Below are 17,865 nucleotides of genomic sequence, written 5' to 3' on the forward strand. Positions count from 1 at the left end.
ATGCTATATCAGTCAATTAGCACGGCCTTGTTACTGCCCTGAGCATAACAGAAACAGTAACTGTGTTTCTAGACCACGGATGGAGTTGCAGACATCACGTAGGTTGCGCTACAAGTGTACATTGCTAAACGAGGTCACGAGGCAAAGCAAGAATTTGTTCTGGTGATCCCATGGTATACATACTTCTTATCACAGCTCCCAGTCAGCACCAGGTTGTCGGGACAGTGGGAGACGTTGATGCACAGTATGGAACTTGTGTGGCTGGTCAGGGTACCAAGCAGTCGTCCATTCTCTCCCACATACAGGGGAACCTTCAATACAAAAATATTTTCGCTATGTTATTGCCATCGAGCTTCCTACGAATGTAGGAAGGTAAAGAAAAAAAGCTACATGGTCCTAAGTATGCATGTCACCACACAGGAATCTCCCCAGCTGAAAGAGTCTACAGAAACAAAAACAATTAATCCACGCCTCCTTCAGTGCACTAATACCGGCATCTGCACTAGCTCACCATCACAGTAGCACTGCTCAACACTGCAATTACTGTCAGGCACATTATGCTGTCTGCAACAATGTTTTCCCCTTAACGGGTGAGCACATTTGACCCTGTTCACGTCTTTCCCCAAGACTCTCGCACTTCGTGAAATCCGGCTCTTCCGTGTGGCATATGATGCAGGGAGTCAAAGATGCAAACGTGCAGCAAGAGACGCCCCATATTTTCTGGTGTTGGCACTACCCAACGTGCACATAGCACAGATGATAGAAAAACTGGCTTTGGCTGTGCAGGATCAGTGTTGCGCTCTGTGTGCTGTGCACACACAGCCCAGCAGAAGGCTTCCTGCATGTACTTAGTGGTGCAGCGTCGTGAGCACACATGATCATTCTGTTGTTCTTCTGTTAGTGACACTGCAGCAGCTCCTGCTCTTGCGAATGTTCATTGTTGCCCAACAGCAATGCCTAGTGTTGGGCACCAGTGAACATCCCTTTGGTAACCTGGTGGGGGGTTTCGAACTTGCTCAGTTCTTCAACATGTCTCAGTGAGGAAGTCTATTCCTCCTGATTAGTTCAACTAACCAGCATTCGTTACTAGAAAAGAGTGATAAATGTCCTTTTGTGGGCTCATACCAGTTACAGAAAGCACTGGACAAATCACAAAGGAGGAATAAACTTTTCACCGATGACCAAGCCTCAGATATTTCCTAAAGATTGTTCTTTTCAAGGCCACTAAGTGCGCACCTTCCGACAATGTGCACTGTGCCATTCTTTCCAGAACTGCTTGCACTCAGCCAGCAGAGTGATTCTATCACCCACCCGAAATACGTTGACAGCAGACCTGTCGGTGAGCCCAAGGGCAATGACGGCATCCGAGGCATCTAAGCAGGTGACGGTGGCGCCGATCAGGTGATGCAGGGTGAGGCCGTCTGCCTCAAAGCGTTCTCCGGCATGCAGTCGCATGGCGTCTTCAGCAGCCGACACCAGGGGTGGTTGCTGTCGGCCGTGCGTGATTGGGAGCAGCGCCACGTATGAGACCTGAGACAAATTAACGATGTCGCCACTTGCATAAGAAGTCTGCATCATGACCTGTCGTGGTCTATAGTCACGTGGTCTATGACATACCCCTTTCATGCAGCGGGGCATACATGGGACAAACAGGAAGATGTCTCAACGTGCGTCTGCTAGAGCACCATCAAAAAATGGAAAAAGGTAAAAATGGCTTTTTGGCGCAGCATTGTTCTGAGTGTGGCTGCACTCTTATCTTTGGTGGCACAACTGTTATTGCTAAAACGTCAAGTGAGCAAAAAAGGCTGATTATTGAAGCTGCGGCAATTGAAGAAAAAAAAGGCGATTAGTAAACCTTCAATAGTGCTATCCTCCAAGGAGCTATCATTCTTGCGGGGAGTGAATTGTCATGCACACATTAACATTGAGTGACATAAATGATTACGTGTTATCATTGTCAAAGGAAATTTTCGACAGCATGTACTTGCGCATGTGCAATTCTGTATGTACTATATATACCGTCGAAATAAAATTCATTTGTAAGTCAGCACTTGTCTTCGTGTGTCTCTTCTTCGTCCGTGTGTCAGAGTGCGCTATAAGCTATAATGCATCATGACATCAGTCATGACATCACTACTGCCATGTCACTAAGTTTTCTTTATTAGCCTTGCTAAATTCTAATACGCGCCCGATTTCTAAGCCCAGACAGCTTTGCCGAGACTAATTAAAATTCATCTTCATTCACGATACAGCAAGGTTTACAGTAAATTACAAGTGTTCTCAGGCGTTATTTGGCAACAGTGTTATATTTTTTTCTGGCAATCACTACATTTAAAGTGCTTAGCTTGTCACAAGAGACGCCCACCCATCCACCGTGGTAACAGCAAGTAAAACAAGTGAAATAACAAGCTAGTGTTCCTCGTGTCAGCAATGGAACTGGACCTTGCATGTTTCATTATGTCACATTATCATGGCTTGGTTTCTGTCCTAAGAACTTGATCAGACCTACACTGATATTTGTTAGGCAAGTTAACATTGCTACACAGGGGATCTTTGGAGGATTAAGACGTGCCCACGCTGGCAAATGACACGATCTGCACGATTGACTGCAATTGGCAACCAAGATGCGATTCAGAGCAACTAATGTTTGCACTTGTAACCACAACCGGCCCACTGCCACACTTCTATTGTCAACTGAATAGTGCCACTTGCTGGCAGTGACATTACTACGCACAGAGACATTCAATAGTGCAATCCAATGCCCCATTTCGATCAACTGTGATTGTCATTTTGTGACCAACTTTGTTGTTAAGGCAAAAGCCTTGAGTGCCTCATCACATGCTGGCCTTGAAAACCGTGGCATGCGATACAAAAACTCATGTGACCTTAATAAAAATCACATAAAAAAAAGTCGGGGTTCCAGCCATAATCGAACCCAGGTATTCTGCATGGCAGTCAAGCATTTATTCTACCACACAACCACACGAGTGCTTGAAACCACTTTGGAAAAAATTCGCCGTGTATCAGCGTGCTTCGCCTGCAAATGTTGTCGAAAGACGATAGAGGAGCGCTGCGTGAGATATGGGCGCCATCTGGCAATACGTCAGGAAACGAGCTTGTGCAGAGGGCACGAAGGAGGAAAGTTCTTCCCTTCCTCCGTGGCAGAGGGCTTTCGTTGGCGCATCGCATTTTCAGCGCAGCCGCATTTTCAGCACAGCTTAAGAAGCTATGGTCTCTAGAATTACGTATCTATGTATTTTCTATTAAAGGAACACACCACCTAATACTTACCTAGCGATGTGTGCCCCAGATATGCGTAATATTTACTTTTTGATCGACAACGTTCACAAGTATGAACAGCCGTACCAGTTCAAGATGGGTGGGCGGTAAGCAAGTGGTTCAACTTTGACCGGGTGGCTGAATCTGGTGACAGACAGACAAATAGAAAGACAGACAGACCAAAATTTCGGCGTTTAAGTTCCCCAAGAAAGACTATAGTCTTTAAAAAGCCCTATACAAATGTCATGTTGGGCAAGGAGTCCCGTTGACAGATGTAATATTGCATGGCAGAAGCGTAGAATCGCACCAGGTGTCACACCATGATAATTGTGTAACGAGTGGGTGGTTGAAAGCTGCCAGCCCATTAGAAAGGGCTGAGCTATAATTCATCATCGTCACCATTAAACACAGCATAAACAAAGACGCTGGCCTTGAAAACGCAGCTTGAGGTACAAAAACTCACGTGACTGCTCGAGCTCCAGTTATGATGATGATGATAGTTTCCGCCTTTTAGCTGTCTTAGGTGAATGCACAAGGGACCCCGTGAGTTTTGTGACTACTATGACCTGCTAGTATGAATTCTAATATGAATCACCCTGCAGTATCTGATGCATGTATGTTTCATTATGTCACTGTATCATGACCTGGTTTCGACATTACTACCGGTAACATCTTGATGAGGCCTAGTTGGTTCATATTTGTAACTGAGGTTGAAACATCGTAACGAAGGCAAGAACACCAAGAAACAAGCGCCACAAGACATACAGCACATGTCCTGTGGTACCTGCTGCTTAATATTTCTAAATTACACTCTTTAAACTTCAGTTCTAACTTCAGCAGATACATTGAGCAGATACATTGGGCTACATCATTTATGTGTGTCACTGTGACAATAGATGCCTGAAAATACACTTGTTCATTACGTTTTTATTGTGATGGCAATTGTATGGACACCCTTAACACATTTTTACTGCCACCATTGGCAATGCCGTGATGTTCCTTATAAAGTCCAAATCAATAACCTCACCGTTTGTCTATGCTCTATTTGCAAGTGAAAGCATGTGAGCGCAGTTGACAAATGCTTATCTGGTGAAGAGGAAGCATGCCAGCGATCTTTCGTACGTGCAAGGACGATGCTGGGGGCGGCTGCATGGCTCCACACTTTGCTCAGCCGGGTGCGGTCGTGCACATTCATCTTTGCAGGGGTCAGCAGACGGCTTACAAAGGTCAGCAGACCTTTGTAAGACAGACAGCACGAAGGTCGATTCACTTGCTGCAGTGATTGTGTTTCCTTGCGCTGGCAGTTTTGTAGAGTTACGCCATGTTGAATCCTACAGGAGTCAGCTGCTAGCCTTCGTATAACATTCCAATTTGTTACTATCGCATTCACTGCTGTGCCCATGCAGCAAACCTGTGACCTTAATTTCTTAGCCTTGCACGAATATCGCTTTTAAATGCGAAGCATTTCTTAGCGAACTTCTGCGAGTTTGAGCGTATCTATCTATCTATCTATCTATCTATCTATCTATCTAGCCGCCTACGACTTTGTGCTCTCCTGGCCGTTTCGTTAATCGGATGTATACCAAAATTGGTATGGAATACCATGACCGTATTACGAACATAAACGACAGGTCATAAGATGAAAATCATGACATGCATGTCATGAACAGCATGATTTACATTCCACGGCCTTGGGGCTCTTGCGGCCATCCCGTTAATTTCATATATACCAAAACTGGTATGACGTGACAAGAGTTCATGGCGAACATAATGACAGGTCCTAACGTGCAAATCATGACACGCATGTCATGTGCGGCATGATTTACATGACATGATCTCAGGGCGCTCGCGGCCATTTAAATGAATGGATATATACGAAAACTGGTATGACGAGACATTTCAACATGACGAACATAACTGACACGTGGTAACATGAAAATCATGACACGGGTGTCATGCACGTCATGATTTACATGCCACGCTCATGACGCACTCACGGCCGTTTCGCTAGGTTGATATACACCAAAATTGGTACTGCGCGATGTGACTGTATGAAGAACATGGATAACAGGTGGTAACATGAAAACCATGACATGCATATCATGTATGTCATGATTTACATGCCACGCTCATGGGCATTCGTGGCCGTTTCGCTGGCTTGATATACACCAAAATTGGTATTGTGCGATGTGACTCTATGAAGAACATGAATAACAGGTGGTAACATGAAAACCATGACATGCATGTCATGTATGTCATGATTTACATGCCACGCTCATGACGCACTCACGGCCGTTTCGCTAGGTTGATATACACCAAAATTGGTATTGCGCGACGCGACTGTATGACGGACGTAAATTAGAGGTGGTAACATGAAAATCACGACACGCATGTCATGCACGACATAATTTACATGCCACGCTCATGATGCACTCGCGGCTGTTTCGCTAGGTTGATATAAACCAAAATTAGTATTGCGCGATGTGACTGTATCAAAAACATGAATAACAGGTGGTAACGTGAAAACCATGACTTGCATGTCATGATTTACATGCCACGCTCATGGTGCATTCGCGGCCGTTTCGCTGGCTTGATATACACCAAAATTGGTATTGCGTGACTCGACTGTATGACGAACGTAAATCAGAGGTGGTAACATGAAAATCATGACACGCGTGTCATGCACGACATAATTTACATGCCACGCTCATGACGCACTCGCGGCCGTTTCGCTAGGTTGATATGCACCAAAATTGGTATTGCGCGGTGTGACTGTATGAAGAACATGAATAACAGGTGGTAACATGAAAACCATGACATGCATGTCATGATTTACATGGCATGCTCATGGTGCATTCGCGGCCGTTTCACTAGCTTGATATACACCAAAATTGGCATTGCGTGACACGAATGTATGCCGAACGTAAATTAGAGGTGGTAACATGAAAATCATGACACGCGTGTCATGTAACACATGATTTACATGGCACGCTCATGGTGCGCTCGCAGCCGTTTCGCTAAATTTATATGCACCAAAATTGGTATTGCGCGATGTGACTGTATCAAGAACATGAATAACAGGTGGTAACATGAAAACCATGACATGCATGTCATGATTTACATGCCACGCTCATGGTGCATTCGCGGACGTTTCACTAGCTTGATATACACCAAAATTGGCATTGCGTGACACGAATGTATGCCGAACGTAAATGACAGGTGGTAACATGAAAACCATGACATGCGTGTCATGTATGGCATGACTTACATGCCACGCTCATGGTGGACTCGCGGCCATTTCGCTCGTTTGATATACACCAAAATTGGTATTGTGCGATGTGACTGTATGACGAACATAAATGACAGGTCCTAACATGCGAATTATGTTATGCATGTTATGTACGGTATGATTTACATGACACTGTTATGGTGCGCTTCCGGCCGTTTAGATAACTGGATATATACCAAAAATGGTATGGCATGACAGGAGTGCGTGATGAACATAAATCACCGGTCATGCAGTGTATATACCAGAATATACGTTTCATTGGCATGGTATATACCACATTGTGCATGCACGCGTGCATGGCAAACATGCGATATATGGCGAACTAGATGCCATGGCATGAATAATTTCATTCGGCTCAAAAATAAACAGAGCGATGTATGCAGCTCTTTGCTGGCTGCTTCGCATTACATCGATTCCCACAGTGCGTAGGATCTGCCGGATTTTTTTTCAATCAGAAACGAAGTTGAAGCACATCGTATCAGTACCAACCAATTTCGAAGCGAATTCGAATGACAGAAAAATTTCAATAGGAGTAGTGTGAAAGTTACCCTATAAGCAGTAAATTATGTTGTGTTTTAAAATGTGCCACATGCCCGTATGACACGCTTCTAAAGTTTAAAAAAAAAATTAATTGGGAAGCAGGTAATATGTAAATTTAACCATGCAAGTGTGGCTTTACGGCAGTGCAGAATCCCCTGAATATGTGTTTTCATGGCACACCGGCCCCAAGCTGGAGTGAAGCAATCTTTTCAGACAGTTACATGTGGTAGAATACATCTACTTGTTCATTTTGAATAATTCAAAATTTCACAAATTTTAAGTTAGCGTAGGAGCCAATTTCAAAAACTATATTTGTTCAACTATTCTAAGCACTCAAATATTCACACTGGCTTAAGTTTTTTTCGTGTGTGTGTTTGCAGGTGTGCATATAACCATGATGCACACACACACACACACTTTTTTTCCTTGCGCTCAGATTTCTTTACAAGGTTTAGGACAGACCCACATTAAACCTGCGTGCCTGTAGTAATGGACTTTCATGGCACTGTGCTAACACATTTACGGCAACCGATGAAAGTTGGGCTTGTAGAAGAAAATTTCTCAAAAGATTTCACGTTAGTGAGTATTTCGCTAAGAAATGCTTTCCACAAGCAGATAATACGAAAAGTCATTGCAGTTTGATGTGCTATGTATACACTCTATACGTATATATCATGCATCACAAAAAAATTACGCTACTAGCACTGTTGCTGCTGTACACCTGAACGGCGATCCGACATTGCATAAACGGTAATACGTTTGCGGACAAGGTAAAACTGCACACTGGTATCTGGCCATCGTGTGGAGGCTTCTTTCTCAAGTTCCTCTAATTAAAAGGCGACCCACTAGCTCGTCGGCAAGCAGAGCAGCAACTCCAACCAATTACAGAAGTGACAGGCAGAAACCGTGGACAGTGCAGATTATAAAGGCTGTCATGTTAAGCATCCAAAAGAGCCCCACTAAATTGTTTCGGAATGAAACTACTAATATGCTCTGGGCAAGAAACACAAAACTGTTAAAACCCTAACAGACATTTCATTCAAATGAAACAAAGTCTGACGCAGTTAAAACATTTTCATACATTTCTGTCCATAGGTGTTTGCTGCCACATTATATAAATCTATAACAACAAATTAGAAATTGTATCAAAGTACCTTAAGACAAAATATCAGATACAATGATTGCAATAGTCCATTGCACGTGTATCTCAAAAACCTCTTGCCCAAATATCTTGTATCATATCACGATACAATTTCAAAGTATCTTTGCCCAGCCCTGTCAGTAGACACGCTCGCCTACTAGAGCTGTGTCTGTACTGGCTGCAGACAGGCCTCCGCTTGTGCAGCATCGTGTTTCCTTGGTTGCCACTGTCCTCCTCCATTTTTTTCCTCATGCTTCTGCTGTACCTTCCTCCTCTCTCTCTCTCTTAGCTATGACTGTCATTCATTCTTCGCCGCTCTCTGTGTTCACTCTTTTTCATCCTCCACTGTGCTGTTTGCCATAAAATCTGCTTGCGCGTCACTCACCTTGGTAGGAAGCTGGACCGACTGTGTTTGGCCAGATGGATCCACGAGGGCCACGTTGGTGCCTCCGAAGGCAGCAAAGTGGTTATCCTGCTTGGAGGCTGTGACCTTGGCTGGTCCAGGGAGGGCAACTGCCTGGTTGCAAGCAGTTGACGAGCTGTCGCCCAGACCACCAACACAAACCTCACCTGTAGAGTAAAGGTCAACACGGAACCCTCGCGTGGCTCAAGAAAGTGCTCGGTGGGATACAACACTGATGCATCACATGTGACGCACTTAATGAAGTTGCCTGCATGACATGAATAGTTGAGTGCATTGTAAAACTTACAGGAGCACCAGCAATGACACTATAATATATGATGATGCATGTGTTAAAGTCAATGCATTTCATTGAAGGAGCAGCTTTTCAACAACTGACAACCATGCTTGCTGCTATCTCTGTACCTTAAATGCTTTTTGCTATGCATGAATTTCCTCTATACAGAGTTTAATCTTTACTGCTTTGCCTGCTACATTCTTCACTGTCCCAACTACATGATAACATAAAATGCATCATATGGCAAGCTTTGACCATGATGAAAATGGCAGAAAAATATACCTCACCTTCTGCATAGGAGACTACAAAACGGCTTTTGGCCAGGGCTACCGAGCTGACATAGTTTAAGTTGTTTGGGCGTATTGAGCCATCCAAGACCACACTCCTCAGCTGCACGCCTGAGCTGGTTCGCTGCCAAAGGCGTACCTCACCACTCGAATACCTGGAGGTAAAGAAAAACATTTGCCTAAATCTGGAAGGATACAGTGAGATGCTTACAATACAGCTATCAAGTGAAAGTTACAGTACCCATTTACAGCACTGCGCTTGTGTCACACACAGAGCGGTGTCACACAAACGCTAAGAAAAGTAGTTGCAGCCTTGAAGAATACAAGTCCGCTTGTCGACACGTCAGCTCGAGCGACACCCTGTTTGCAAATTTTTCAAGACAACCGTGCATTCTTAAGTCCCAGACTTTCCATCATCCTATTATTCAAAAGTGCAATACCATATTACTGTCAATCGCATCTGTCACTTCTCTCTGAAGTTTCTTCCTTAACCACGTCCACTGCCACCGCGGTGCTGACCCAAAAGACGCAGGTGTGATCCCGGCTGCGGCGCTCATATTTAGATGGCAGCAAAATGATAGAGGTTCATTTACTTAGATACAGGTGCATGTTAAAGAACCCCAGGTGGTCGAAATTTCCAGAGCACTCCACTCTGGCATGCCTCATAATTGTATCGTGGTTTTGGTGTGTAAAACCCGAGAAATTTTGTTAACCACCCACTGTTAGCACTTACCGTGTCAACTGGATCATCATCAGCATTTGCATCACTTTGCTCTACGTATGGGCTTTTTCAAACTTGTTACCATATGGCAAAGAATAAGGAAGAAATGGCCAAGCGGCCAAAAATATGGAAAATGCCTATTCTTTACGATGCTCTAACATGTCCGGAAATGCAATACTAATACACCCAATCTCCGACACTAGTTCTAGAGGCAGGCTACTTTACAAATAATTAATAGACAATGATGAGTGGAGATTGACGCAGAAATGTGTCAAATTTTACGTAGAGCCTTTCAATATATTACAATCGTGCAATTTTTGTACTGAGAGTACCACCATTTTAATTTCATTTTTTTCCCATATATATTTTTTTGCAAGCAGTATTTCACACAAGCACTGCTCAACCTTTTCAGTGCCCTCATTTTTTTTTCTTGCTGTGAACGTCACAAACCTACAACCATCGCTATGAGATCCACGAGTTTTACAGCTTACTTACATATCTGTCATACCACACAGGAAGCAGCTAGCAGCTCACTCCTTTTTTTTCCCCATGAACCAGTTCAAATGTGCACCTTTATGAATACCCTTCTCGAACTTATCAAAAAATTTCAAGCGCACTTATAAAAGTATGTTGAGTAAAAAGTAAAAAAAGCAAAAGAACAATGTAGTGCTCTAACCTTTGAATTTACAGCAATGCTGTTATCAATGGTGAAGTACACTGTAAAGCCAGCTATTCTGGTGTTTCAATTTCTCCTGAGTCAGCATATTTTGCGGTAGAGGAAATAATCAGGAGATGAATACTGGCAACTGTCTGATTTTATAAAAGCAGCTATAAGGGGGTATATGATTCACCCACAACTTGACGACAATGAGAGAAAAATAATGCTACGGGTCAATCTTGAAATAATTTGCAACAGGAAGTCTCATTTTTCACTCACTGTAAATAGCTGAAACGCTCACAACACACATCTATGTGCTTTCAAGTGTGCTTGCAACAGTTGTTGAAATATTGTATCACAGCACATATATGTACTGATAGTTGAAACTGTTACTGTGACCCACCCCTGTAATGGCCCAGCACTCTGAAACAAACAAAATAATTGAATAAAACGTGACTTCTATGTTCAGGGCAACATTGTCTACAAATCGCAAATATTTTGGCAAGCATTTTCGAACCACAGTAGCCACTCGACATTTCAAAATTTGATAATTCAAGGTCTTGGGAAATTCGAACAAACTTTAGATTTTACTTTGGCCTGGTATGTTTTCAATGTATTTTAAAGCCACTTAATTCAAACTGCTCCGCAGCACAAATTCGGTTAATTCATACTTTTTGCTCGTCTATGCCTGAAAGTATCTGCGGCTTTTGTCGCTTCTAGCTGAACACTTGCATTTTCATGTCACTAAAAGTCGCACATGAAGCCAACTGCCCGCCAAAAAGGTGGCCTAATTAGCTAAACCACAGGCACCCACAATTGCACGTTGTCTGAAGAAAAAAGAAAAAAAAATTAGGGAGGCCTTCCCCTATCGGGAAAATGGGAGCAAGCAAAGCTTGGCGTGTGCGTGCCTGACCTTTCATTCTATCTAGGCTTGTGCGAGTAGTAAATTTTAGGTTCGAAACGAATAGTGATTTGGTCGAATAATTTCAAATCGAATTCGAATAGTGTATATCACATATTATAAAGAAAAATGAGTGTATTTGTCATGACCCAACTAACCTGCACAATATTTTTTTTAATCAAAAGAAGGCATGTGCAGATGTCATTCTTTTCGGTTCAAAGGGAAATGCAAGGAACTTTGAATAGTAGCAGGATTTGACTTTCAGTGAAATGCCAGTGATAACCTGTAAAATATGTTGCGTTTTAAAACTTACTTTACTTAGAGCATATAAGCCGGCAAAACGAGCTTTTAATCTTACAAAATGATGAATCAATGTGCGGGTAATTTGTTGTTCATTTAATATTGAAGTGGGGCTTCGCACCAGTGTGGATTTCTCCTGGAAAGGTTTATTCAAGGTACAGCATCTCTGCAATGCAGTGAAACCACCTTTACAGGGGGTTACATGCAGTTTATATACGTCTATTAGTTCATTTCAAATACTTCGAAATTTAGAATAATTTAAATTCGTTTTGCAGCGAATTCGAATACTGCAATATTCGTTTGAATATTCGAACTGCTCGAATATTTGCACTAGCCTAATTCTATCGCATTGTGCAATGTTCCCTCCTAACCACTTCCTTGCCCCATGCCAGGAATTGGACCTTCGTCTACGTGCTTAGCAGCGCAATGCTTCAGATGCTATAGGCAGCAAGAATGGTCAAACATTCACATCCCGGCAACAATGAAATGCGACAATGTGAAATGAAAAGTGATAAAATATAAGATTGTTATATGAGAAACGACTGATCGCCAACAAGTCCACGATTGAGAGAGCATTAATTATTGGAAAATGACGCATACAAACATGCAAATGACTGACGCACCTTTGAGGGCCGCATTTCTGCACACTCGGCAGCGCAAGGTTTTTCGCATACAATGCTGTTGCCGGAGCCACAGAAATTTGTAACTCATAATAAGCTTGAAAAAGCAAGCCTTGGTCGATGGCATGGTAAATGCTTCTCAAGTTACTTTCCCCGCAGTGCACAGGTGTCATTCAAAAAAGTGTACTGAGAGTGGGGAGGAGCTACCAGCTGTTGCGGGACACAGCACATTTTGTCCCATAATTAGATATGCATGCACAGGCTGGATAATAACAAGCACCAGTATGAACGTTGGCATCTAAAAACCTTACTGAAAATCATGCAGAGCTGTCTATGATGTTGCTGCGGCACTGAGGAGCAATAAACATCAGAACTCTAGTTGGTACGTTGCCCCGAGCCACATTTATGAGAACTTCTGATAATTCAAACAAAATCCTGGGGTCCCCTCGAGTTTGTATTATTGACAGCCTAATTCAAAGAGTGCTGCTGTGCACCTTAATCAAGACTACTGATGAAGGTAGTTCCACCAGTTCCCATAATGTGGCTGCAAAGTCTCAATGGTTTGGCTTTTTAAGTGCTTTGTTAGTTTATGTTCAAAACATTAAAGTCGCGAAAGGTACAGAAATCAAGTTCTTGGTGTAATCAACATACCGCACATTGGTTCAGCTACCCTAACACACATGAACGATTCAGTGTGCTCACAAACCCTGCAAGGACGAAGTCTTCCGATGAGTCCACCGCTGACAGCACACCAGCTCTCGAATACTCCAGCTCGTAAAGTCGTCCAATGCGATTCTGGTAAGCACAAGATTTGCATGGAAATTCATCTTAGTGACACACCCTTACAAGGTTTTACCCTAAAGTCCCAATGAAGGGAACCTGAAGAGACTGAGAAAACATGTTCTATTTAAGAGAAGTTCTATTTGCTGAGAGATGTAAAGGTGTGCAGGATTCAAATACAAAACCAGCCATATCAGAGGCAGTTGTTTGATATAAGCAGCAATTCTGTTTAAGAAATTTCCAATTACTGTGAGTCAACTGTAATAAGACATCTTTCCGATTTTCAAGCGCATGGATTACCGAGTGAAAAGCTCTTAATGTCTCAAAGCAATGCAAAGTCAATGGGAGGTGTTGCAGTGGAAGACTCTGAACCAATTTCTAAAATTAATAATTGATCTTGGGCAAGTTCATTATAGTAGAATTCATACATACGGCTTACAGTTAAATTTACACGCAAGAATGAAGACGCAATAGTGCTCGTGTAGTAATATATATATTACATATTTACATAGATGCAAGAATATCCAGTTAACGATTACCACGTGGGATTTTAACATGGCATAAACCTTGGCTTATAACTTATGTCTTCAGCCGTATGCACACTGCTGTTGTGCCCAAAGAGCCACTGCGACCCTGTTTAATTGTAAAGCTGCCTTTTCTGTCACCCAGGTCTCTACGTAAACCAGGCACACTGAATTTTTAAATCGTGGAATGCACGCAACAAAGAAGTTTTTCATGAGGCAAGAAAGCGTATTTATTACCTTCCTCAGCAATAAGTTCACAATCCAGACAATAAGAATAGAATCGACCAGCGCACACGAAGGCATCACCCACAATTTCCTCTAATTCAATATAAATGTTCTTTTTAAGTGTTGCCCGCGTAACGTAACACTGAGTATTTGGCTGCGGGTGGTAGAAGGAGCATAAGAAGAGGCCGACCTTCCAGTTGTGCCTGAGCAGAGACTCCCTCTGCACCTGCTCCCTGAAGTGGTGCTTCCAGTTGGTGCTTCTGGCAGCCACGGCCACATCTGTAAATCCCATACGACGGCACTGTTGATGCCACAGCAGCCTGCTCTCTGCCACACTTCTCCAGTCTCGGCTCACCTGAGGAGGAAGAGCTGCCCTCAACAGTTGCAACCGAGGCAGACAAAACCTCAGCCCTTTAACACAGAGGTCTCTAACACGCAGCCTGAAGACGTTTCGCTAGCAGCCAGGCTCGCACTTAACTGTCTTCATCCCATATTTTTTTTCCTAATAAGTATGTGCATCAGCTACGCAGACATCAATGCTCTCGAGCATTCTTTTTTTTTTTGTGAGGCACCCAAAGAATTTCAGAATCGGCGTCCAGATGTCTGCAGATGATTCTGGAGATCAATATCGATACATTTCTCAACACCTGATGTAAAATCCCCTTCAGATATGATCCAGATATGAGATATGGGAAAGGCCTTGTTTCAAAAGGCAACATTAGCTGACATTTTGTTCAGACCTTCCACCACCCTTCCCCCCCGCTCTAACCTCCTTCACTGTCCCGACCTTTGCACGACACTAAACTTCGTGACAGCGGCCCACTAGCTGAAATCAGATTGAGACCCCTTTCTTAGTCGTTTTGGATCAGCACAGATGTCCTTGCCGAACTGTCCCCAAACCGTTTTGGACGAGTGTAGATCATCCACGTAAGATGTCCCCATGAGCATTTTGAGCGAGACACACTCGTGTGTGGATTAGTTTGTGCATCGCTTCACAAATGGCAGCACCGACCTGGTAATTTTTTTTTCCAGTCGAAGTTTCACATTATGTTTAGCAAGTTGTGTTTTGAAAACGACATCTGGTGGACGTGACATGACATGTGTGCTGTCGGTTCATCATGACAGAAAAGGTGCCGTTATTGTAAGAATGAAAAAAATTTTTTAAACAACACTCTTTCTATGTTTTTTAGCGTTCATTACTGGCAGGTAGCTGGCCTCCTATACCATTAGCAATAATAAACTTCATTATGGTAATATGACTAAGTTATGCGGTTCAATTCTTTGTTCAACATCAAAAACTTGCCTTTTGACGAAACATTAAATCTCAAATTTTTTTTTAAAGAGTAGGCATTTTGAGGAGAAAGATTCTTGATATATCAAAATGTTTAACGGGTTAACGAAGGCCAACCATAATACTTCACACATCTACAGACATAAGTTATTTTACATTTGACTTATTGGAAGGTTCAAATTACTTTAATGGGGTTTAAAGGGGCCTGCAACACTTTTCGAACATGGTCAGAAAACGCTGCCAATCGGCAGTCGAGGAATCCTGAAAACATGCGAGTCAAACACGTTCAGGTCTAGAAAAGTGGCCATCACACAGACTGGATATATGGACAATGCTAGGGGATACAATACCATCTGCACTTTGCTATCACTGACATATATTATGTACAGCTGAAACAATTTTAGAGAAAACTGCATCAGCTATTTTTTTTGTAACACGCAGTTTTCTCAAGGTCTGCCGAAGACTTCCCCTTGCCGCAAATATATGCCTGCAACCGAATTCAGTAACTTGGTTCTTTTTAAGATTTTAAAGGGGATAGCTTACTCTGCTTGTTTTTCTACCTGGATGATCGTGTTGGTTGCCAAACGCCAACTCATGGAGATGCACATGCATGCATGTGCGCAAAAGCCTTGATGCCGCGAAAATGTGATGGTGCTGTTGCATATCGCCGCCACTACAGTGGAATCTCGTTGATACGATTCTTCATAATACGTTTTTCGGCTTAATACATTTTCTTTTTATTTCCGGTCAACATTCCTTGGAAATAATGCATTTTCATGCATTTAATACGATCATATTTCTGCCGAAAATTGGATAATACGACTGTGAAAGTGGATCTTGACCGATATATCTAGAAATTCTATGATTATTCTTCAGTATACTAGCTCAAACTGCGGTCCAACAAGCCACGATCTGCACGTTGCAAGCCCCTGAGGCCACAGCAGCGTCGGTCTTGCGATAAAAAGTCACAGTTTCGCCGCAAGGGCGAAGCAATGAATGCGATAGCAAGAAATTAATGCTATACGAAGTGAGGCTCGCCAATGGATACTCTCAGTTTGAACAGCGCTCCTGTTGCAAAGGCGGCCGAAGCAGCGAAGGAAACTAGCGTGCTTCAAGTGTCGAGCTGTGACACTTGATAGTTCGCGCTCATCTTCTGTTTGTTCGTTTAGCGGCGTCTCTTGAGCTCAAGTGACTTTCGTACGCTCCGTAACATGAGCGCGGACATCACGGTGAAAGCATGAAACATCCCTCTTGCCCTCACCACGAGAAAACCGCACGAGCAGACAGCGGAAGGCCAAGGTTCTCCCTCCGCAAATATAAGAAGAAGCGAGCGAGCTCGCCGACGACTTTTAAACGCACCCGTAGCGCTCCCAGCGCCATCTCGCTGGTAATGAAGAAACGCTTATACGCGCCGGCCGTCTCTGAGTCCGTCCAGCGGTAAAGGGTGTGTATATAACGCTCGCCGTTAGCTACGTGGAGGGTCTGCGTTTCGTGGCACAGTGGATAGCGCCACTCGCAGCGGAGCAAGAGGTCCCTGGTTCGATTCCGCGCTTCGGAAGCATTTTTCTGAATTATTTTTCTTTGGGGCTTTTATATATATATACATACTTATACATATACGACGCATGACGGCGGCGACAGCAAAATCCAGCCGAGACTGTCCATGTAATTGCTATCGCAATAAAAATATTGCTGCCAACAGTAAGCGACGCACTCAAAAACTTTTACCCACTTCGTTGCGAATGCAGAGCTGAGTGAGCAAACTGCAGCTCCTGTTTTTACTTTTCAGAAGAACTTACTCCTAGACATTGAAAAGAAGTGCAGAGCAAGTTGACCAGCTACTTGCAGCTACTGACCTGCTTTTTTTAACTTCTCTGGTTAATACGACTTTTGCATAATACTTTCTAGTTTCAGGTTCCCGTGAAAAATGTATCAACGAGATTCCACTGCATATGTTTTCTTGCTTTCTAGTTTGTCTTCTCAGAGTGTACACTTATTGCCTGGTAAACATATTTCAATGCCATATACATAATTGACAACCTCTTCGTGATCTTGTCAATTATGTATATGGCATTGAAATTGACAACCTCTTCGTGATCGAGAGAGGAAGACGAAGACGTGGCACATGCAGGACGCACTCCGAATGAGCTCTGGCTTTTCGATTAATGAACAGCCCATCTCGTGCTTCCGCAACGCTGTGATCACTCGCAATCAACGCGTCTCAACGCCCGGCATCTTTTGAGACATCCGGTGAGTTCTTGGCATTTCACAGATGCTGAAAATTACGAGACGAGCAGGCCGCTTCGCTAGGCCTAACACAGGCGCCACGGTTTCGGTGCGAAGGCATCTCTCGCCTATCACGCCTGATGAGCCACTACTCCGAAGATGAGAGCCGGACACACCGTACAAGCCGCAGCAACGAATGAAACAACCCCACCTGCCGCAATGGACGAAGGACCGAGCGAAGACAACGAAGATGGCACTTGATTTCTCGTGGCCCAGAAGCGCAAGAGACAAGCCCAGGCCATGTCGAACTTGCCGTGCAACACTGAGCTGACGCAGCACAGCCAGGAGCAGGTTACATCGCGCAAAAGCTTTATGATACCGCCAC

The 17,865-nt window shown here is 43.4% G+C and overlaps 1 protein-coding gene across 1 annotated transcript in view; it reads right to left on the bottom strand.

Annotated features, from left to right (window-relative positions):
• The window catches only part of LOC119394479 (F-box/WD repeat-containing protein 8), a 55,630-nt gene that overhangs the window by 25,808 nt on the left and 11,957 nt on the right, over window positions 1–17,865 (bottom strand). The window contains exons 3-8 of the mRNA XM_049415795.1: window positions 14,154–14,318; window positions 13,141–13,229; window positions 9,230–9,389; window positions 8,635–8,814; window positions 1,312–1,530; window positions 184–311 (exon numbers count right to left, since the gene is read on the bottom strand). Of these exons, the coding sequence (XP_049271752.1) occupies window positions 184–311; window positions 1,312–1,530; window positions 8,635–8,814; window positions 9,230–9,389; window positions 13,141–13,229; window positions 14,154–14,318 (941 nt within the window). The remainder of the gene's footprint in view (window positions 1–183; window positions 312–1,311; window positions 1,531–8,634; window positions 8,815–9,229; window positions 9,390–13,140; window positions 13,230–14,153; window positions 14,319–17,865) is intronic.

Source organism: Rhipicephalus sanguineus, chromosome 5, assembly GCF_013339695.2.
Source record: "Rhipicephalus sanguineus isolate Rsan-2018 chromosome 5, BIME_Rsan_1.4, whole genome shotgun sequence".
Lineage (NCBI taxonomy): Eukaryota > Metazoa > Arthropoda > Arachnida > Ixodida > Ixodidae > Rhipicephalus > Rhipicephalus sanguineus.